The following is a 23,266-nucleotide window of genomic DNA, read 5'->3' on the forward strand; positions in this document are numbered from 1 at the left end:
ACTTGAACATGTTATTGATGTTCGTTTTGAATTTTCGCTTGAATTTTTGTTTTGATGCCATCTTGTTGAGAATTCTTTTTGAGCACACTACTTGAATTATTGAATTGTCGGGATTTGTGTGTGGTTTTTGTGGTGTTGTGATTCTGGGTGGGTGATTTTAGTGTTGGATGATTGTCGGGGTTGGTTTTGGTTCCTTCTCTAATCTGGTTTATGCAGTGAGGACACTGCAAATTCTAGCTTGGGGGAGGAATATTCTATCTTTTATTGCTTTTTAGTGTAGATTTCATTGCTTTCATAGGATGTTGCACGGTTTGTACTGCTTATTAGGAGTGGGAGTTTACGTGTAACCAAAAAAATTGTACTGCTTTCTTAGTTGCATTAACATATTTCATCTCATTTTAGTTGCATCTATGGGACTACTGCTAAGACTTTTTGAGAACCTTGTTGATATTTTACTACATTTGTTAAGTGTCACTCATCTTGTTCATGATACTTCATAGCACGATTGTTTCGCAACTGATTGTTTGTGGTAAGATTGTGGATCTCTCTCTGACTCGATTTAACATTACTATGCAGACACCTTAACCTAAGTGAGCTTTTGTGCCGATAAACTGACGTATCTGTGTCAGTTATGTTCTTTCATGTGTGATTAGTTCCTCGTTGTTGCATTGATCTTGACTTTGACTTGGTACTCCTTGATATTTGATAGTGCATATATTTTGATATGATTGAGGCGTTTCATTTGATGATCTTAGCTCCAGAGTTATTTTTATTTTCATATTATCCTTCCTCTAGCCGCGCTGAGCCTTTTCTGACTTTGTTTGATTGATACCTACATTACAAGCCATTGGCCTCATTTGATTCTTGTCCCAAGCCTAGCTTGGGGGAGCGAGTATTAGTTTTGGTTTGGTTTGTATTGAATTGAAGTGCTCTATTTGTGGTTAGAAGGATGAAAAATATGTTTAGTGAGCTTTGAAATTGAATTGAAATAAAAAAAAAAAAAAAAAAAGTGAAAAATGAAATGAAAAAAAAAGAAAAGAAAAAGAGTTGTGAATAAAGTGAAATAAAAAGGGTTATGATTGAATTTCTTGAGTGAAAAAGGTTGTTGATTATATTTGGAGATTGTTGGTTGTTGCACGAGTTGTGATTTCTTGGTCATGTTTTCAGTTATATGATGCTCCCCCTTCTTGGTTTTTCCACCACAATTCCCAAATTATTTCCATACCTTTAACCTCAGCCCATTACAACCCTTAAAAGTCCTCTTGATCATTATGTATTGATTGTTGAGTATTAAGTGAGTCAAAAAGTCAAAGTTAAAGAGTATTTGCTTCATCTGAGTCGATTGTTTAGGTTGAGAGTCATTTTTAACCCTTAAACACATGAGAGATTTGAGTGCACATAACTATAGTGAGGTCTGTCAGGTTTGTTAAATCCAGCTTGGGGAGATGGTTTGTGGTTGATTGGAGAGTCGATTGCGATACATGACATGCTATGCGGCTTTGTTCGAGCTTGTTTCGATGCTTGGCTTATGTAGTGATTATATCTCTTGTGTTTTCAATTGAGTGTTTAGCCCTGTTGTAGTCCTATATTGTAGGTTGTCTAACTTTTCCGATGTCTATGTCTTATTGCTTGAGGACAAGCAATGGTTTAGCTTGGGGGAGTTTGATAAGTCATTTTATATATAGTTTTTAGGTGCATTTAGGTTGCATTTTAGAGCATTTAGTTTCATATTTAGGTTCATTGTTGCATTATATTCTTAAGTTATGCTTTTCTATTCCTATTCGGTATGTTTTCTTGTTTTTGATGAATTTCAGGCATTGATAACGTATTTGGAGTATGATTAGCTAAGCTTGAGGATTAGGAGCACTTGGAAAGAAGCTACAATGCATAAGGATCGTATGGATATGTCATAGTACGAGTTTGAGCAAAAACGAAGCGGAAAATCATTAGAAGAAATGTGAAAAAGAGTCATGTCTACTCTTCTGATCATAACTTTTGATGTACTTCTTAAAATCGAGTAATTCCAGCTGATTTGGAAACTAGACTTGAAGAGCTTTCCAACGATAGGTGGCACGCCCCGAGGAGACTTCTAGTCAAGGAGTTATGCTTTCGGAAGATTGCACTGTTTCTGCTGGAATCTGCCACGCGTACGCGGATCACTAATCCGCCTATTAATGATTTATTTAAGACTTTCCTTATCTTGTAAATTACTTTCCTAGTCATATTAGGTTAAATATTATTTAGATAGAGTTTTATTCTTTTTCTCTCTCCTCCTCCCCTTTCACGTTATTTTATTATTCTAGTTTAGTTTTCTCTTCCTCTTTTTCTCTCTAGTTTTAGTTGTAAACCTAGTTTTTTCTTCTTCATTAATCATGATTTTATTAGTTTCTTTCTCTTGATTTCTTTGATTATCTTTTCTTGTAGATTTAGATTTCATTCTTTATTTCATGATAGAGTAGTTTTTATTTCTAGGGTTTGGGAATCCATGTTTATATGTTATGATTTGATTTATATTTATTCATGGTTTGATTAATTATTGATTTCTCTAATTGATTAGTGTTTTATTGTTAATCTTGCAATCTGATCATTGTCTGATTAAATATTGTTAATATCGAGTATAGATCGAGAGATAGTACTCTTTAGAGGCTTACCTACAATTAGCAAATCTGATTATGTTGAGCGACCGTACTAGCATATGTTGATTTGAGAGCTTAATTCTGACCAAGGATTAACCTGTGCTCTAGATATCTGATTGATTGAACTATTGATGTATTTTGATAGATTATAGTTATAAACATGGTGAACCATTACCCTAGATCCTTTTTAGTTTGATTTTCTTTATTTATTAGTTTAGAACTTAATTCACATATTCTGATCTTGTTTAGTTTCTCTATACCTTATAAACTAGATTAAACGACCATCTCTCTGTGGATTCGACCCTACTTACCCTACTACATTGTTAGAAGGTTTTGCAGGAATTATTTTTGACGGGTGTACGACAGCCTATCAATGACATGAACATCAACAAATGAAATTAACATTGGAAGAAAAGGAAAGATTAAAAAAAATAACGGAGAATATTGGTGACAAGAGCACCAATAATTGGGAAAAAGAAGAAAAAGCAAAGTGAAAAGAAAAAGGAGAAGAAGAAAAAAAAAGTTCAAGAGAAAGATTTTGGAGTTTGCTAATGACATGGGCATTAGTAGAGATGATTGGTGACATGAGCATCAATGAAAGAATGAAATTGCATAAAGACATGTGAAGAAGAAAAATGAAAATGTTCAGATAGGGGGAGTAAGTTGGTAACATGGGTACCAACACAAAACATTAAAGATCAAGAAAATGTGATGAAGAAACAAAGGTATGATGGTTGGTAACAAGGGTACCACCACAAAAAAGTGATAATCAACAATATGGAAAGAAGAAAATGGAAGATCAAGGTGTTTGGTGACCTAGGCACCAACGAGGACGAGGATGAAAACGAGAAGAACATCTCAAGAATCAAGTTTGGAGATAGTTGATGACAAGTGTATCAACAAGACTTTGAAGATACCTTTGGAAAAAGCATGATGAAGTACAAGAATTTTCAAGATTAAAGGGGAGTGTTAGAGATTAATCTAGAAAATTCTAAATGTTTGATGAAAAATGTGAGAAAAATATCTATTGTGTATCTAGAAGTATCTTGTGAAAAATTTAAGATATTTGTACTTGAAAGAAAAATCTAGAAACTAGGATACAACAACTATAAATATGTTGTGCACATGAGTTAAATGGGAGACAAACAAGTGAGCTACACACAAGATATTAGGAAAGGTAGAAACAAAGGGTTCTACCAAGGTGAATGAGAGACATGAGGTGGATCACCTCAGATTTTTTTTTGGTTGATGCGGCTTGCTCGTGCTGACTGTGCGTGGTTTAGTTGATGGTGTGCATGGCCTCGGTGGTGGTTGTGGGGATGGAGGTGGTCGTTGTGGAAAAGAAAAGGAAAAAAAAAGAAGAGGGTAAAAGTTGGAAAACATTGGTGAGATCGGAGTGATTTTAATATAGGTGGCAAATGGGTCGGGTCATAATCAGGGTCAACTTTGTGTTCGGGTTATGTTCGGATCGCGTCCGTTCGAGTACAATGCCATCTCGGGTCCATAAGTTTTTGGATCATGTCGGGCGGGTTAAACCGAGTTTTCAATCTCACAAATTAATAAAACACATATAAAACTAATGAGAGTAAGTTATATAATTAATGGATAGTGGCTAAATCATACACTTTCTCCGTTCTTTTTTACATGTTACACTTTCTATTTCAGGAAATTTTAAATTAGATGTTACACTTTTATTTTGGGTAATAACTTCTCTCTATCTCTAATCTGTCACATGTTCACATGAGACTCTTTTGTTTTCTTTCTCTCTATCTCTCTCCTCTCCAAAAATTACATAGGATTCCGTGATCTGAAAAGTGTAACATTTAAAAAAACGAAGGAAATATATTATTTCATGACAGTTTTTTCCTTAATTTTGTTTGAAAAAGAAACTAATATGACAACTTTTCGGGTCGGATTCGTGTCATCATTATCGTGTCGAGCCACTTTCGAGTCGGGTAGATTCGGGGTGGATCGTGTTTGGGTCTAGTTTACTTTCGGGTCAGGTCGTGTTATTCGGGTTTCAAATCTATTTCGGGTGGGAAATGGGTTTCAAGTCAGGTCAACAAGTACGTGCCTATTTTGTGGACTATAATCTTAAGTAATTTTGATGCGATGTTTAACAATCTCCTAACACATAATAGCGGAGTCCAGATAGAGCCAATTCAATCGGACCTATTGCCATTCGTAGCCCAAGGCCCCATGCCCTAAATTCGAGAAAACCACACCCCCCCTCTTTTCTTCATCCCTCAAACGAAAGAGCAAAAGGCATAAAAGCTACATCTTTTCTTAATCGGACCCGTGCTCTTGCTCTGGCTTGTGGAGTGACAATTTGAGCTTTTCAACTTCATCTTCCTCTTCATCTTCTTCTTTCTACCTTCACTCTTACAGGTTATTAGCTTTCTCTCTCCTCCCTTACCCTCATTACAGAGATGGAGAAGACTCTGATTTTTTTAATTATTTTCTACTTTAATCTTGTTTAATAATTAAGTGATTATTGTGGATTTATTTTTACAATTATGTACTTGTTTTGGGTTCGAGCTATAATTTTTGTTGTGCTGATTTTAGAATTTGTTTTGTTTTGTTTTGTATTAGAATTACGGGGTATTGTTTTATAATTTTTGGATGATTGATGGTTCTGAGATATGCAAGTACATTTATGTAAGATGTAGGGGTATTGGGTAGGACGAAACCAAGTCATCACCTAGCAATATTTCCTTAACAATGGTGGAAAAGGCTGTAGGTTATACATGTAATTACGGGACCTGTACTTTGCATACATGTTTAGAGAGTCCAGACTCCAGTGACCAGTGAGACTTCATCTTCAAAGTCTCCTTGTGCGCCTGTTTGTATGCGATTAAACCTGATGACAGATGACCAATTCTCCACTCTTATATAAAATGATCAGGTAGCGGAAGCATTTTCATTTGATCTAAGGGAATGGAATCAACTCAAGTAAATGTCTCTAATGGGTTTGAGGATGTTGGTCATCAATTGATTAGAGCGTCGGCAGCTGCTGGACCCCCTGCTGTACCGAGTTTTGATTTCTCTACTGACGTAGTGGTAGCGTCCTCTGAGAACAATAAGCAAAGTAATCTTGGGGATCAGCATTTGCAAGCCTCTTCGATGCATCCGGGTACTATTTGTGACACCAGGGTGCAAATTCCATCATCTACTCCTGGTAAATTTCTGGTTGGAACTTTAGTCTATCACTCGTTTCTATAGTTTTATCTGGAAATACCTACTTGTATGCTGAATGTGCTGTTGAGTACAATTTGTAAGATTTGATTTAAATATATCAACTATCAAGTAATTAGTTCTGCTAACCTCCAAGGTCCAAATAATATTTAAGTTTTGATTAAAGTATTCTAAGAGGGTGTTTGGTATGGAAATTTTTGATGTAGGATACGGATTCAAATAAGTATTTCCATTTCTAATTGTTTGGTATGAGTGTTAAGTAACAAATACCGTTTCCAAGGGGAAACATATCCCCCCATTTGTTACCCTTATCAAACTAGTGGAAACAAATTACGTTTCCTTCCTCAATCATAATCCTCTCAATAGTTTCCATTCCACTAAGATACCAAACAACAATTAAAGGTAACGGTTATTATTTCCATTTCCCCTCCTTATCCAAATCCTTTCCATTCCGTTTATGTTTTCCATACCAAACTCTCTAAGTTATGGTTAAGTTATGCTTGGCTATTGGCTAGCCTCCAAAGTCTAATCATATTGCCTTGATTGGTAGGGTACTAAGGCTATGTATAGTTCACCTGAAATTTTCTGATCTGAACTTATCTGATCTGATCTGAACTTATTTTTTCTGATCTGATCTGAACTTATTTTTTCTGATTACAAGATCTTATCTTTTAGATTTTGCTCAATATATAAGAAAAAAATATAGTCATGTGGGGTCTTGTTTGATTCGTCTCAATGAGTACTTTATTAATATTCAATTATTATAATTTTTACTAATATGTAATGAAAGATATAATGATTTTTAAATATAAACATGATCTGAACTGATCTGATCTGAACTTATTTTTTCTGATCTGATCTGATTAGATCTGAAATAAGCAATAATAAGGTGAACTGAACATAGCCTAAGTATTCATTTCTTTTGGACTTGTTTTACTTGTTTGGTTTCAGCTCCCGCATGTGTAGCGAAATCTTGCCACCACTTAGGTACCTTGATTTTCTTTGCTTCTTTAAACAGAGATATTGCTCTACAACTGCTGTAAAAAAAAAGGCTCGTTTTGCTCTATTAAGCTTGTCAAATCTTTTAGTTTTGATATATATATGTTCCAATCAGTTGAGTGCAGGCTATTAGCTCTGTGAACTCTATGGAGATGACATTTTTCTCTATAAACTGTATTAATAGAACAGTATTTTACAATTTAGTTTTCAAGTGTTCTCCTTATATTTACGGTGCAACACTTTTCAAAGATGAAAGTTAGGATGAATGAATGTTTGATAGCCTCATATCAAATTTTTGTTGTTGCTTGAAGTAGGTGTCTCAAATTGTTATGTATTCAAGAGTCGGCTACAGGAATATGCACAAAAAGTTGGGCTTGCGACACCTGTGTATGAGACAATCAAAGAAGGCCCGTCACACGAGCCTTCTTTCAGGTCGGCTGTGATGGTAGGTGGTGCCAGATACGAATCACTGTCTGGCTTTTTCAATCGTAAGGCAGCTGAGCAATCAGCAGCTGAAGTTGCACTAATGGAACTATCTAAAAGTGGGGATAAGAATGATTCCATTGCTGTGCCTGTGGTAAGTGAGTTAAATCACCAATTGAAGCAAACTGAACTTTTACCCAATGAGTTTGGGTGGATATTCATCCCATTTCTTCTGATATTTTGGATCAGAAGGTTCAGAGATTATTTTTTATAACTTAAAATGTTTGAGGAAAATTTGGAGGACATCACTTCTAAAATTCTAAATAATGTAGATCTTTCGTTTGGGAAACATATTCAGCAAGTAATTCTTTAACACAAAACAATCTCAAGCTGTCAAGCATATCTCGGCTGTTCCTTCAATCTCAAATTGAAACCTTCCATCTAACTTGTAAAGTGTACAAGTCTGTTGTTGCAATTACTGCAGTCTGCAGTCTGCAGTATAGATTTATTAATTTTATTTCATTTCTGACACGAGCTCTATATAACTGTCTTTCTCACTCCAATTTTCTTGCCAGCATCAGACCGGTTTATGCAAGAATTTGCTTCAGGAATATGCACAGAAAATGAATTATGCTATTCCTACATACATATGCCGAAAGGATGACAGTCCAGGTAGAACAGCCCACTTTTCTTGTACGGTCGAGATAGGGGCGATTCAGTACATTGGTGCTGCAGCTAGAACTAAAAAAGAAGCTGAGATCAAAGCTGCAAGGACTGCCCTGCTGGCGATTAGGTCACTTGGAACTGCTGGAGCTCAGAATCTTGATGGTAAACCTCAATATACAGTTGTCCCTGGCAAAAGAAAGATGCCAGAGACAGCTCCTTTACAAGTGGACACTGTAAAAGTGAAGAAGCCAAAGAAGCCCCGATTTAAGAAGAAGCGACTTAACCGGTTGCAACCTTGTGATTCAGGTCATCAAACCGAAGCTGGGATTACGGGTTTATCTGTACTAAAACCTGACTATTTGGTAAGTTTGGATCAGGATAATGTACTCTTAAAGAATGACCAACTTAATAAAGAAGTATCTCTTATCGAAGTTCTCTGTGGTCCTGAAGTTGGTGTAGTTGATTCCAGTCAAACTCAAGTGACTACTAGTTGTCAACCTTATACTGCAGAATCTGAGGCACCATTAGCAAATGCAAGTAGAAATCATGACGTTGGTGGCATCATTCTTATGACAAATGCTCCAAACTCTGTGCAGTCAGACATGTTACTTCCAGATTCTTCCATTGTTCAGGAGGAGTCGGCAGTAGTTCCAGGTAAAAACCATGCGCGTGAAGAAAACAATGATGAGGGTGTTGGCAAAGTCACCCCTGTAATTAGTCAGGATGATCCAGCAACTGGAGTGGCAGATAAAGATCACATGGGGGGAGAAAATAATGTGTGCACAAACTTACCATATGAATGAGCACAAAGAACAGTAAGTTTTCTGAAAGGATCATAATTAGAGCGGAGTAAAAAATGGAAAGCAATAATCCATTTCATTCGATCTAATCGGTGTCAATCTGTAAGGATGGTGGCACCAGATTAGTGCTTGTTTGCCGGGGTTCAACAAGTCTGAAAAATATATCAACACATGCATATGCTAAAGAGTTTAGGGAACAGGAAAGTGACTAATCTAGTGCATTGGTTTAATTTAATGCCCGAGTGTAGTGTGTAAACTGAACTTGATGCTGGTTCTTGTAGACTGTAGTTGCCAGCTGAGGCATCATAGTATCCGGGTGCTACTAATCCAAGGCTATACTTCTATCTTACGTGTTTTTGTCCTCTTGGTTTATTTTGTTATCATTTATTAATATTACGCCCCCTACCCTCTCTGAAAATAATGCTAAGACTTCTTTTTTCATCTGTCTCATAATAATATTCGACTTTCTATTGCGTGTATTACTTCATGGTTTTGTGCGGATTCTTGAAATAACGTATTAACAGGACTGTTATATTAGTTTAGACTGGTTCGATATAGGTAGCACATATGGGGCACTGCAGCTCAATTGTTCGAGCTCATAATCGAACCCCAGATCTACCTCTACGGAGATGAAGACAGATCTAGTGATTCGTCAATGCAGTGGTTGCTCATTAATTGAAGGGGTGGGAGAAGCTAACCTCTCTGTTTTATATGGTTTTAACATTGAAAAGCTTCTCCTTGCATTTATTTTTAGAACGTTGCATCATCTGAGAAATAGCCTACTTTTATGGGCTTCCGTATTTCTGCCGACATTATTACTTGTATGTAGGGTACTTATAATTACTAAGATGTGGACTGGAGAACAAAACAGCTAATTATTTGTATACGTTTTGCCATTATGGCTTCGTTTGGTAGGGCGTAAAATATTTTTAGTGTAAAATGATTTTCATGGAAAACAATTTACAATGGAAAACACAATTCCAAATTTAGTTTTCCGTTTGTTTGGTTCGATGTAAAAAAATGATGAAATGAAAGGAAAATGAAAGGGAAAGTAAGGAGGTAGTGAGAGAGTGTACAGAGAAAGAAGGAAAATAGTTTTCCCTTCATTTTGAAAGAAAAATAGTTTTCATCCTTGAGAGAGTAATTTTACCCAAGGGAAAATGGTTTTACACTCTTTTGCCAACCAAACAATGTAAAACTGAAAATAGAGGAAAACAGTTTTCCGGGAAAACGTTTTCACCTACCAAACGGAGCCAATATATTGCCGAAGCAAAGGAGTTTTCCTTTTTCTCAACATGAATATCTGATGGTTCATTAATTCATTTATTGGAGCTAAAAATCCATATTCCACAAACTTTTGAACCATAATGAACTATATTTTTCACGGAAGACTGCTTTAAAATGACTTTGAAAAAGCAAATGAGTAATCTTTTGATGGTTATATGAAGTAGGAGATAATTCCATTGTAAGGAGATAGTATGTTCTATTTGAATTTTTATCTGTATATTTAAGTTATTTTTTTGCTTAATTATTCATTTGGAGTTCTTACTATGCTTATTTGGAGCCTGGAGGTTACACATAAATAAACAGTAATCTTACGTGTATCAGTACATGATATACCCGATTGTATGATGAATGCAGTCTTATCTACTCAGATATTTAAACTTTGATTTTCTTCGCTTCTTCTCAATTTCTCCGTCTTTCTATATTTAAATTGTGATATACGTATATTACTAATCAAAACTATCATTTATGCATTAGAAAATATGTTTGGAATATAAACCCATCTTCTCCCATTCTTGGATATGTATTAATTTACAAAAAAAAAAACTATCTATTTCTTTTGGAAAGCAGAGATAATCCGCTTTGTATAAGAAGATATGCTTGGAATATAAACCATTTATTTAACGACCATCTATACAAATATATTAAAAGGCTTGCATAAACAAGAAATTGTGCCACGTGGCGTTCTTGTGTAGTATAAGGTTTGATCACGCAACCTCAAGTACATATACTAAAGTCTTAACTACTGGACTAAATCGTATTTAGTTTTATTATCATAAAGTATTATATTAATCAGTGAAATTTTTTGTTACCCGGAACATAACCCGGACCTAATAACTCGTTATTGTTTAAAAATCAGTTTAATAATCATCCTAGAAATAACAGAAAAGGAAAAAAAAATATAGGCACCGTCAGAAGTCGAAACTCGATACACTTTAAAGTTCAGACCGCTAATCTCACTCACTTGACACTTAACAGTTCACACTCGACACTCCTACTTGTTGTAAGCCACTAGCACATATTATCACTTCATAAATCACACTCATTACTCCCACTTTCACTTTCATCATAATATCTGTTGTTCTGTATATTTCTCACTTCACACTTAAGATCTGCTCCAATCACCATTGATAAAGCCTCTGCATTTTCAGGTAGAGATCACTAAATCTTGAATCTTTTTTCTTTTGCAAAATTTTCTTGCTTTAAAAACTCTTTTTTTCTTTTTTTCTTTTTTCTTTGATGTGATCTCAATGTTTCTGCATTTACCCAGATTGAAGATTTAGTTGCCCATGTTTTTAAATCTTTGAAATCTAAGGTTATGCACTTTGGATTGTTTGCTTCTCCTTTTTGATGCAATTTCAAATGTATTAAATCTAGAAAGGAAAAATATTAGGTGGGTTTTAACTATTTTTTAGATTTGTGATTTTCAATGAAATATATATTGGCCGAAAATGTACGCTTAACATGAAATTTGTTACATTTCTTATATTTCCGTTATAAAGATCATGCCTTTTATTTCTGCGTATTAGAGCTTTAACAATCAAGGACAAATCTAGCTAACTTTTAAGAAGTGATTAGACTTCTATCTCTGCACATTTTTGCATCTGCATGCTTCATAATTTAGATTTTAAAGTGGGCTCTTTGATAGTAATTTCTTTCATCTTTTTTTTTGTGGGTGAGCATCAGATATCAGTGTACCAATATTAATCTGTGTAATTATTGTTTGTGCACAAATATTCAGTATGGGTGTGGATCCAGGTCTTTTGTCTAATTTGAAGTGGCCAAATGCCTTAATTTGTCCCAATTTTTTGGTTGATTTTAGTTCAAATGAATAGTTTGAATTGAATAAATATCAAGCTGACTGTATTATCATACATCTTCCTAGCTCTCTAAGATTTACACAAGAGAGCTTGGCCTATATCTTCTAATATGAGATTTTATTTTTTCCTCTTAATAAAATTTGATAAGGAGAAAAAGAATTTGACAGCTTTCTGATGTACTTTGTATGTATTAGCATATATTATGCTGAATTCTGTTTGTAACTCATTGCTGATGGATGTTACCTTGTGAGTTTATTCAGAGTATTGAGAGTCCAGCTTGCCATCATGACCCCTAAACATGGTGGTAGATCCCGAGGCTCTATGTCAATATTTATTGTGCTCGGACTTTGCTGTTTCTGTTACTTACTTGGATCTTGGCAAAAGAGTGGCTTTGGAAAGGGGGATAGTATAGCCATGAGAGTGTCGAAGGTTGCCGAGTTGGCAGATTGTGATGTAAAGACGGATTTGGATTTTGAGCCTCACCACAAGTTTGTTGGGACTTTTGAATCTCGTGAGGTGATTGTTAAGAAGTATAAGGCATGTGATGTCAAATATAAAGATTATACCCCTTGCCAGGAACAGGACCGAGCAATGAAATTCCCGAGGGAAAATATGATCTACAGAGAGAGACATTGCCCACCGCAAGAGGAAAAGTTGCGGTGTCTTATTCCAGCTCCTGTAGGATACACAACACCGTTCCCATGGCCAAAAAGTCGAGATTATGCATACTATGCTAATGTGCCTTATAAGCATCTGACTGTTGAGAAGGCTGGCCAACACTGGGTAGAATATGAAGGCAATGTGCTCAAGTTTCCAGGTGGTGGGACTATGTTTCCTCAAGGTGCTGATGCTTATATTGATGAGCTTGCCAGTGTGATACCAATTAAGGATGGTACCATTAGAACAGCTATAGATACTGGCTGTGGGGTATGTCATCCTCCCTATCACCCCCTACCCTTATCTTTTCATTCTTTTCTCATTCTAAATCGTGCTTCATTCTTCTCCTTTTTCTCGTATGTGATCTCAAGTCATGCCTAGTGATTCTTTAACTCCATTGAAGAATTTGAAAATGCACTTGATTTCACATAGGAACAGTTGATCTATTGTGCTCTTTTGATTTGAATAATTTATTTTCTGATCCATGGTATGGAAAGGTCCTCTTTTTGGGGTAGTTGTCTGTTTTAGTTACCGGGATTTGAGCTTTTATGTTTCATGTGTCCATTTACCATAATATATTATCAAAACATTATACAGGTGTATGTCAATTTGTCAGTTAAAGTTCCCTAACGGGTTTGGTAGGCAGTAGCCAGTACTATATTACGGTAATATTCATTACCATACTAATAAAATCTCATTCCTAGACATGTTATTCTCTTTACAAATTTCCATTTCCACGCTATTGTCAATATAGCTTTGAAGTGGTGACGAAATTATTGCGGTTACCACCATTTATTACCATCGACCAAGTGGGCCATGGAAGTAGTAGTGATTGGCTTTTAGTGAACTTAACCCCCTCCTTTTCTGTACCAACACTCATATGATCAGGTTGTCATTTCCTAATGGTAATTTATTTTTGAATGCTTGGAGTTCTTATGAAATCTTGTAGAGTTGTGTTCAATGTGTCACATTTAATGTACGTATTCTACATCACTTTCATCAAGATCTTTTTTTTTAAACATTTATGCCCTAATTAATAGATATTCTAACATTTCCCCTCACAAGTGTATTCATATTTTTACCTTCCGAAAAGGTCATGTTGTCCTCACAGGAATTCCAACACAAGGCAAATACCCCTTCTTTCGGCAATTAATTATGTTAGGATTTGTGCTTCAAGAGGATCCTTGTATTTTTCCCATATAGCATTTTAAATGTGTTAATTTGACCCACCTTTTGGAACTCATAATTAGTTATTAGACCCACACTATACCCTTGGTAAGGAAAATTCTCATTTATTAATATTGTACTTTTAAATGATAACACTAAATATCACGTGGTCTAGTAATTAAGACTTTAGTTTATGAACTTGAGGTCACTAGATCAAAGCCTATACTATGCAATTTTTTTTCCGTGTACATGGATTACATGAAGTAAAACACTCTTAAGCAGAGCGCCACGTGGCATCGTTTCTTGTTTAGGAACGCCTTTTAATAGATTTATATAGATGGGTGAGGATCTTCAGCATGTGAGATAGTTTCAACCACAACCACTTACAAAGGAGGTTTCATCTTAAAATTAATTGATTATCAGAGAGGTAACTCCGCAATAAAGTGGTTTGTCTATGGGACAACTCATATGGGTTTCTAATGGGATTCCAACACTAATATATGTGATGTTTGGTTTAGGGCGTGTTCTTTTCATTTAACTTCACATATAATAATCTACCAGAATTTTTAGGACTTAACTGAACTTATTGTAATTTTGAATTGAACTTTGCTAGCTCTTTTTGGAACTTACTTTTATGAAGATGATGACTGGTTGTAGAGATAGTGCATTATTAGTCTTGTGATAGTTCAGCGACATACTTTATTTTTGTGTGATAAATTTTCGAGTGGTCTTAAAAATCAAATTAATTTTTCACCTTGTCCAAATTAGAGGGTAATTCTCCTACTTTAGCATATTGCGTATTGGATTCCCATATCATTTGTGGTTCCATGACATCCAGAAACTCTTAAATGGCTCTCCAACTTGTTGGTAACTGCATTATAGCCCTAGGCATTGGAAAAAAGGTAAATAGTTATCAGTGTAGATGTTCAACTTCCACAAATTCTTTATGCAATTATCAGCAATTATTTATCGGGTTCATATTAAAAAACGTAGCTCTGATTTTAGAGCTTCATCTAAAGAAGAGAAAGAACCTGTACTTGGGGATCCCCCCCCCCCCCCCCCAACAACTGAACATGAGCAATTTCACCTATTACTCGTAAAGGAGATAAGTTTGATTCTATACAATGAATTTCTTGTCAAAAAAAATTGTATTAGGATTATTTGATACCCCTTTGATCTAAATTCCTCATGAGGTAATTATTGCATAGTGTTTTACATTTGCAACCTATATAATATGTTAACCATGGTTTAAACCAGGCCAATTAACTAATATTTATTGCCAGGTTGCAAGCTGGGGTGCATATATGCTGAAGAGAAATGTATTGGCAATGTCATTTGCACCACGAGACAATCACGAAGCTCAAGTGCAGTTTGCATTGGAGAGAGGAGTACCAGCAGTAATTGGTGTGCTTGGAAGTATAAGTCTTCCATATCCATCAAGGGCCTTTGATATGGCTCAATGTTCCAGATGTTTAATACCATGGGGTACAGATGGTAAGAATTGTTATTCTACTCTATGTGTCTCATTTAGAAAGCACAAAATGGCAGACTTAAAATCTTGAAACGGTATTTCAAGGCAATATAATGCTCATGCCAGGACAGCAATAGATTGCTTAAAGAATTGTTGTGTTTGAACTATGAATCAGTAAGAGGATTGTGACTTGGGAATTTGTGTCCTTGGCATCTCAAAAACAACCAAATACAACTATACACAGATATGGCTAAAAAAAACGAACATCTTGGATTCACTGATGTTTGAACGGTTCCTAAATGTTCAGTAATTTCACTGTTAAATATCTTGTTTGACCTTTCTGATACGAGCTCTTGCATGCAGATGGAACTTCTCTGATGGAAGTAGACCGTGTTCTAAGACCTGGTGGTTATTGGGTTTTGTCTGGTCCTCCATACAACTGGAAGACATATCATAAAGTATGGAAGCGGACACCGGAGGACTGCAAAGCGGAGCAGAGAAAAATTGAAGAGCGGGCAGAGCAACTATGCTGGGAGAAGAAGTATGAGAAGGGAGATATTGCTATATTTAGAAAAAAGATCAATGCTGAATCCTGCAAAAGGAAGCCACAGAACTTTTGTGAGACACAAGATCCTGATGACGTCTGGTTAGTTACTTTTTTCTTTTAAAAATCAAAATTCTTGTGGTATGGCTGTTAGAAGCTAGACGTGTAGCATGTCCGATTCTAGACAATTGATTGACGGTCAATTATAAGCTATCGAGAAGTGATTCTTTATATATCTGCTACCTAATTGTCTTAAGTCTCTAATGAAGAATCAAATATAGTCATAAAACGCTCTGGGATTGGAGTCAACTCGTTTCAATTTTGTGGATAGTTGGTCTTTTTTTTTTAATCTAATTCGAAGAGTCCTAAGTGTCGTAGACTCGTATCATATCTTGAGTTTTGAGAGTTGGTAACTGGTAATTAGGGTTAACATGAAGGGTTTTGCACATATCAAAATTAATCAAAGGAAGCTATATTTGGTAAATTATGCATCTCATATGTTTTGGTAAATCTGCATCTCATATATTTGGTAAATTAGCTCAAGGGCCCTTCATATCTTAAATTTATGATTGTGTAGTTAGAGATTCTTCATCCGTTCAGTAATACAATCGGTGTAATTTGAACCAGCAATGTGACGATTCTTCTCTAGATGGGGGCGGTGGCAGTCCAGTGGGCACAGAAAAAAATATTTAGTGGGTTAATAGAACATTATTGGGATTTGGGGTCAATTGGTAATTTTTAAGTGTAACTGAATATTTCTCAAAATTTTAGTAGCAAACTTTACAAAAGAAAAAAAAACATATTTCTAACTGGGGTCAAATGACTCCACAATTCACAGCGTAGATCCACCCCTAAATTTATTAGGAGTCTATATATTTAAATGATCTTATGTACACAAATTATTATATTAGGCGGTCTAATTTTAGCATAAAATTAGACGAACTTAATACATAATTTTTCTAATAAGCCCATTATATTTCACTCTAACTCAACACTATCCTAGTCATCCTTCTCTTCTCCTTCCCTTTTTTTCTTGATTATCGAACTACAACAAATTATTTTAAAAAAATAACTCGGTAGTTTTACCGAGCTGATTAAACTAGTCACTGAATGGATTAAACTAGTCACTGAATGGATTAAAAATGTCATTATTGAATAGATTAAACTGGCCACGAAATAGATTAACCTGGTCACGAAATAGATTAAACTAGTCAATATATTGAAAAAAGTGATATGTTATCCTTTTAATATTGGGCTTGGACCGTGCCTAATTTTAAGTTAAAATTAGGCGGTCTCTTACAAGACCAACTGTCTTATGTAACTCAAAAGTATCGCTAATGCAGGTATAAGAAAATGGAAACTTGTGTGACACCTTTCCCTGAGGTTTCTAGCTCAAGTGAGGTAGCTGGCGGAAAATTGGAGAAGTTCCCCGCCAGGCTTTTTGCAACACCTCCCCGAATTGCCAAGGGTTTAGTTACAGGGGTCACTGAGGAATCATATCAGGAAGACAATGCTAAGTGGAAGAAGCATGTCAAAGCTTACAAAAGCCTCAATAGATTGGTTGGATCAGCCAGGTACCGCAACATAATGGACATGAATGCAGGCCTTGGTGGCTTTGCTGCAGCAATTGACTCGCCCAAAGTATGGGTGATGAACGTTGTGCCTAATATTGCCGACAACACTTTAGGGGCAATATATGAAAGAGGTCTTATTGGCATATATCATGACTGGTATGTAACTGAAATCTGTTAATGTTGTGCCCGTATATAATTTGTCGCACCCAACCTGCTTAACTCATGTGAAATGGACCCATCTAATTACTAGATCTCTTTCACTCCCTCTCTTCATATCCTATGTGATGTCATGTGATGGCATGTGGGGTTGTACACTAACTCTCTCTTTCAATCAACATTTATTCTTACACCATCTAACAACAAAGACAACCTCCCCCCTACCGTTACCCTCATTATGTGTGCCCAAGCTTTATTGAAGCTTTGTTTGTGGACAAAGGGAGTATCTTTTCTTTTCATTTTTATGGGGTGGATAATGTGGCTGGAAGCTGGAAATTAATGTGCAAAAATTTAACTATCAATTGATTGAATATGTAAATTATCTTTTCTTCCAGGTGTGAAGGATTCTCTACATACCCAAGGACGTATGATCTAATTCATGCTAATCATCTGTTCAGCATGTACCAAGATAAGTAAGTTTCTTCTCTATACAAAAACATTTTGGTTGCTCTTCATAGTTTTAAACTCCTTATAACCATGGACTATTAGTAATTACGGTCGTTTGGTAGTCGGTGATAAATGTTGGTAATGGAAATAAGTTTTAAGTGTAATGCTACAAGAGAAGGACCTTAAAATCTCCATGGGGGGCCAATTTCAATCTCCAAGTTTGTGTTTTTTTCCTTTTGGGGAAGCACTCTCACCCTTAAGCTTGTGTATTTTTCTCCAAGGAGAAGCAATTTTCATTACCACTTTTTACCATCTACAAGGTGGTATTGGATGGGAATGAAAATTTGAGAATAAAAATGGACACTTTAGGATGAATTGGCATTATTGCATTACCATGAGAATGAACAATGATTTTCTTCACAAATTTACATACAAATTCATTTCAATTACCACCATTTATGACCAACTACCAAACGGTTCGTTAGGGTATTTCTCTTATAAGAACCCTAATCTCTTTTTTCTCAAGTTGATCATAATTCTAGTTGCCTCTATGATTGTATAGTATATGAGTCATATCCAATGATTAGCAAGTCTAGGGAAACATCTTTCTTTACCTACTCTAATTCACTTAACATGGACAAAATTGTGTAGGTGTGAGTATGAAGACATACTTCTGGAAATGGACAGGATCCTACGTCCAGAAGGTGTCGTCATCTTCAGAGATGCAGTTGATCCTCTAATTAAGGTTAAGCAAATAGCTCGGGGAATGCGGTGGGATCTGAAGTTGGTTGACCATGAAGATGGGCCTTTTGTTCCTGAGAAGATACTTATAGCGGTTAAACAGTATTGGGTTGCGGGTGAAATGAATAGTACATCGAGCAACCGGTGATCCTTGAAAAGAACCAAATGATAACATCCGGATTACAGAGGCCATCGAGGGAGAACAAGAAAAGGTGATGAAGATGTTGAGTTCTTAGTCACTGACAAAGATGAAGGTGAAAGTTAAGGTATTTTTGTTAAATTATTTGAAGTTATAGGTTAATCCACTATCCTATAGGTGAAATTAGTATTCTAGGTGGAGAAGTTGTATTTTTGTGGGAAAGGCATGGTTGTAAAGAGTATGTATGACCTTAACATTATGTGAGATCTTATTCTTACATATTATCAGGTTGGAGAAATGCAAAAATCCACTTGAAATACAACATTGATTTAACAATGTGAGATACAATTGGAAAATGATAGTGCCACAATAATTTGTTTTTTTGGCCATGATATTGCATAATTGTATGAGCCCACTAATGTAGTGTCTCTCTCAAATCTCAACCTTCTCCCTTTTTCTTTTACTTTTGTTGTCAATTTGTTTGGTTCTTTTGCATTATGGCTTAGAATTCAACTTTGAAGAATCTATTCCAAGATAACACTCAAGTCTCTGCAGATTTGTAAAGAGCGTCATTCTAAAATTTGATGGATTTGACCTTTGCATGGCACAAACCTTTTCCACCACCCTCAATGATTTCATTTTGGAAGGTAAGTTTGTTTGCTGTGTTAACAACTCGTGAAATCGTACTCTAAAAACTTACCAAATGTGGCATATGAGGTCAAAATAATTAATAAAGCCCTTCAAAATACAATACTTCTCCCGTTTTGTTTGAAATGGAACGTTTGTTTTTTCATACAACCCAACGCGCTTCTTTAATCATTAATATCGATATATTAATTTGATAGTATGGATCGAGACGAATCTAACAAGATCTCACTTGATTATGTTTTTCTTTATATAATAACGATAAATTGGAGTTAAAATTGATCAATGAATAGTGTTATTTCACCCAATGTTTCATTTAAAACAGAATGGAGGAAGTATTACATTGTCTCTTTCAAGATGGTTTTTGCCCCCTCACATGCAAGCTTCTCTCATGATGGAACAAATCTATACTAATATATTAAAAAAGGCATTCCTAAACAAGAAACGATGCCTGATGCCTTCGTTTATACTTTTTACGCCATGTAATCAACATACATTAAAAAAATAGATAATGTATTAGGTAAGATTCAATCTCGTGATCACAAGCATATATATACTAATGTCTTAATCACTAAACCAAGTGATACTTGATATAATTACCCAGGGCATAGCTCGGAACTGAGAACTAGTTTTATCTCTATAAACCGACACACCAGTATCACTAGAACTGGCTAAAGCAATCTGTAAATGCATTGCAAATGAAAGAATGTACACAATTTTGAACGCGAATGTGCCGGGGAATCGACAAATAATGCTAACTTTGCTGTTTCCAGAATTCAAATTAAAATGTATTCATAGAGTTTCAACTTTCAAGGGATCCAAGTGATGTGCGTTGAACCCTTTATATGTTTGCACTTGTGAGTCATCCTACATCGCTGAAGATTAGAAACAGATTCTCTATTTCTCTTCACTAGGCTTATATGTGGTCAAATTCTTTTCCGATGGAAGCCTAAGCGCTTGAACATCAAAGATTTACCAATGCAAATCAATTTCTAGTCGTTGATACCATTGAAGATTTCTAGTAGAAAATAGATTTACTAAGGCTGAAAAATATTTTCAATTCTAGAAGAAGGATGGATGCCACATATTCTACCCTTTTTCTTTCCTTCCTCTACCTTCCATTTTATTCTTCATTTTCCTCTAATTTTTTATGTAAGGAACCAAATAAAGCAGGAAAACCAATACACTATCATGTTTTATCTTAAAAATTATCTCGCGTTAAAAATGTTTTCTCTTCAACTAAACGAAACCCTAATACAAAGTATGCTCGTTATAAGGGATGTGAACGGGTCAGACTTGGGCCGAATCATGCATAATCTGACTCCGATCGTACAAGAATTCAGATTTTAAATCGGAGTCCGATTCTGACACCCGACTCCGAAAATCCGAATCCGACCCGATTTAAAATCCGCACATCCAACTTTGATTCCGATCCGACTTAAAATCCGAAAATCCGACTCCGAACCCGTTCCGACTTATTTTTCTGCCCATTTTTTATAATAGAATTTCTATAATACAATAATCTAATCATTACAAGTTATTCTTATAATCATATGGAAATCTTATATAGTACAAATAATCTAAATATTACTATTATTTTTTAACATCATTTCTTGAATAGGAAAATCCTATATAATACAATTAGCTGAAAGTCGAAGTCAGGTTATACATAAATAACACATTAACATAAGTAAGAAAAAAAGATTGATTGACTCAAAGTCGGAGTCGGAGTCGGATGTCGGATTATTTTGTGAGATACCGACTCCGACCCTCCTCCGACTCTGAGTCGGTCTTTTTAAATGGAGTCGGAGTCGACTCGAATTTTTTTTCTTCGGATCCCTACTCGTTAGATTGTCCTAGCGAGTTCAATTAAAAGCATAAGGTTGAACTTTCAACTTCTTTTCCCATTTGATGAGGGTAAGAGGTTTTTCAGTTTGTTGGAATATGTCACTTACCTTCTACAATTCTACTCCTATTTATCTAATAATGGACTGGGTTGTTTGATTACATTTATGAGCCTCAATTTTGACTTAGATGTCGGTTCCAAGCAATGGTCGAGTATAGTAGACTAATAAGTACTTATATTGAAGGCACTCCTTGTCTCCTTCCTTTTTAAGTAAGTGAATTTCAATGTAGGTAAGATGGGAGCAAACTTTTTAGTCCTGAAACTAGAAAGTTGAAATTTTGACATTAAAATTTGTTTCTGCTAAAAACTTTGGGATGCTCGTTGTAGGTCTGGATTCGGCCATCCGGGCTTCAAAAAATACTCGCCAATAAACACCAGGCCTCAGATGCTCAAAATAAGTACTGAAATCCATGTAGTTTAGAGATAATGTGGAGTATGAGAGAGTGTGTGTGATAGTGTTCTCATAAGGTCACTATTAGAGTAACATTATGTAAACAACATTGACGATTAACAGCACCTTCCCTTTGTACGTGCTAAGATCAACATCATTTCCACGTGCATCCTGCAAATTGTCACTGAGCATGTCAACTCCAGAAATTTATAAGCAATTATTGCAAATAACCATTCTTTCTTCCCTTTTAAAAATAATGGCAAATTCATGACATATAGTGAAGGATAAAACAATTTTTTTAAAAAAATTAAAGGAACACAAGCCTGCTTGTGTATCTATTAACCTAAACATGCAATGTAACAAGAACAGACTCTTTTTATCAACAATGCCAACATGTAAGTTATCATGACACCATTCTAATTAAAGAAGGGCAGACTAATTCGCCAGGATGAAACCTAACAATTAGAGAGCATTGGTTAAACATTTTTGGACTCCAACAAACTGAACCAATTACCTTTCCGAATTGCCTCTTGTTTGGTTCAACCCCTCCTAAATCCATTACCATTACTTTGTAGTAGTGGACTCCCTTTAATTGTTACCTTCCTTTCTTCTCAAATAATAAAATCCATTTATTAGTGGTAATAGTTACCGTTCCTATTCAAATCCATGGCTTGAACCAAACACCCGATACAGATTACAATTATTATTTATTACCATTTCCCTCCTTTAATTTTTAATTTCATTCCCTTTCCATTCCATGGCTTGAACCAAACAAGTTCTTAGCATTACCTAAATGAAAAAAAATAATGTATTAAATAAATCAACAAATAAGAAAGAATAGTAAAGGAAGATGGGAGAAAAAACCATCACCAATCTCCTCAATTTTACACCCAGAACACCATCAACTACAGTACTACACAATAATAACTCTCCAATTGAAGTTTCATGAAACAAAATTATCAAAACCTAAAAAAAGGAAAAAAATTCCACTAACAACCCAGTAAACATGAGATTGAAAACCGATTACAAACAGAAAGCCAACATCATAAAAACTGCGACTAACTTTGAGAAAATTAGAAGCTTATCGCACAAAAATTAATTTCCAACCTAAAAGAAGTATTACTTGTAATTGCTGCAAAACTGGAGCTTGTAAGTTGTAAGAGCTACTCCATATGAGATTAAAAGCAATTACAAATAGAAGAGTGAATTAGGCGGAAAAAAGTGATTCTCAGATAAGTATAACGAACCTTGACAACGAAGTCGTACACTGATTTGGATTGAGCAGAGATTGACTTCCATCGAGTGTTGTAGCGTAATCGTTGATAAAAGGGGTATTGACCAGATACCCCAGAAGACAAATTATGGAAATTTATGAAAGATCTCAAATGGTTGGCTCTGGAAGTGATGATAAGTGATTACTTGAAGCAAACGGAAGGACATAAATGGCTATGGATCTGTGTCTGAAAAGAGAGAAAACGGAAGATGAAGAATGAAGCATGGATTTGAATTTATGAGGCAGATATTTATACTACGAACTACGAAGTAATATAATCTATAGTATTATCTAAAGCAGAAGACAAAAGCTGACGTGTCAAGCTCACATTA

General features: G+C 35.4%; 2 protein-coding genes and 1 long non-coding RNA gene across 6 annotated transcripts; 2 read left to right on the top strand and 1 right to left on the bottom strand.

The window, feature by feature from the left end:
• The first annotated feature begins 4,829 nt into the window (after window positions 1–4,829).
• Window positions 4,830–9,091, top strand: LOC104907871 (hypothetical protein). 3 transcript variants are annotated; one of them, XM_048644840.2, is made up of 4 exons: window positions 4,830–5,024; window positions 5,542–5,814; window positions 7,142–7,407; window positions 7,835–9,091. In XM_048644840.2, exons 2-4 carry the CDS (start codon window positions 5,574–5,576, stop codon window positions 8,720–8,722), a joined length of 1,395 nt encoding a protein of 464 aa, XP_048500797.1. In that variant the 5' UTR covers window positions 4,830–5,024; window positions 5,542–5,573; the 3' UTR covers window positions 8,723–9,091. The 3 variants fall into 3 exon arrangements, with proteins under 3 accessions (XP_048500797.1, XP_048500796.1, XP_010695190.2); XM_048644839.2 differs by having other exon boundaries at window positions 4,832–5,024; window positions 7,829–9,091; XM_010696888.4 differs by having other exon boundaries at window positions 4,835–5,024; window positions 7,145–7,407; window positions 7,829–9,091.
• A 1,879-nt stretch (window positions 9,092–10,970) lies between these two features.
• Window positions 10,971–19,138, top strand: LOC104907873 (probable methyltransferase PMT14). 2 transcript variants are annotated; one of them, XM_010696890.4, is made up of 7 exons: window positions 10,971–11,154; window positions 12,084–12,750; window positions 14,931–15,141; window positions 15,482–15,764; window positions 17,006–17,392; window positions 17,788–17,865; window positions 18,491–19,138. In XM_010696890.4, exons 2-7 carry the CDS (start codon window positions 12,109–12,111, stop codon window positions 18,726–18,728), a joined length of 1,839 nt encoding a protein of 612 aa, XP_010695192.2. In that variant the 5' UTR covers window positions 10,971–11,154; window positions 12,084–12,108; the 3' UTR covers window positions 18,729–19,138. The 2 variants fall into 2 exon arrangements, with proteins under 2 accessions (XP_010695192.2, XP_048500795.1); XM_048644838.2 differs by lacking the exon at window positions 10,971–11,154 and adding an exon at window positions 11,192–11,318.
• Window positions 19,139–21,423: 2,285 nt separating this feature from the next.
• LOC125497565 (uncharacterized) lies at window positions 21,424–22,947 on the bottom strand. Its single transcript, XR_007274531.2, has 2 exons — window positions 22,909–22,947; window positions 21,424–21,832 (listed from the first exon to the last, which is right to left on the bottom strand). It is a non-coding gene; the product is annotated as an uncharacterized LOC125497565 (long non-coding RNA).
• Between the last annotated feature and the right edge of the window lie 319 nt (window positions 22,948–23,266).

The sequence above is a fragment of the Beta vulgaris genome, chromosome 5, assembly GCF_026745355.1.
Source record: "Beta vulgaris subsp. vulgaris cultivar EL10 chromosome 5, EL10.2, whole genome shotgun sequence".
In the NCBI taxonomy this organism is placed as follows: domain Eukaryota; kingdom Viridiplantae; phylum Streptophyta; class Magnoliopsida; order Caryophyllales; family Amaranthaceae; genus Beta; species Beta vulgaris.

What these genes read in the sequence shown, in the direction of transcription:
- LOC104907871 (XM_048644839.2), top strand. Translation starts at nt 5,574, where the DNA reads ATGGAATCAACTCAAGTAAATGTCTCTAATGGGTTTGAGGATGTTGGT. An exon ending in AATTCCATCATCTACTCCTG is followed by an intron (nt 5,815 to 7,141) that starts GTAAATTTCTGG and finishes TGTTGCTTGAAG; the next exon opens with TAGGTGTCTCAAATTGTTAT. An exon ending in ATTCCATTGCTGTGCCTGTG is followed by an intron (nt 7,408 to 7,828) that starts GTAAGTGAGTTA and finishes TTTTCTTGCCAG; the next exon opens with CATCAGACCGGTTTATGCAA.
- LOC104907873 (XM_010696890.4), top strand. Translation starts at nt 12,109, where the DNA reads ATGACCCCTAAACATGGTGGTAGATCCCGAGGCTCTATGTCAATATTT. An exon ending in AATACCATGGGGTACAGATG is followed by an intron (nt 15,142 to 15,481) that starts GTAAGAATTGTT and finishes TCTTGCATGCAG; the next exon opens with ATGGAACTTCTCTGATGGAA. An exon ending in ATTGGCATATATCATGACTG is followed by an intron (nt 17,393 to 17,787) that starts GTATGTAACTGA and finishes CTTTTCTTCCAG; the next exon opens with GTGTGAAGGATTCTCTACAT.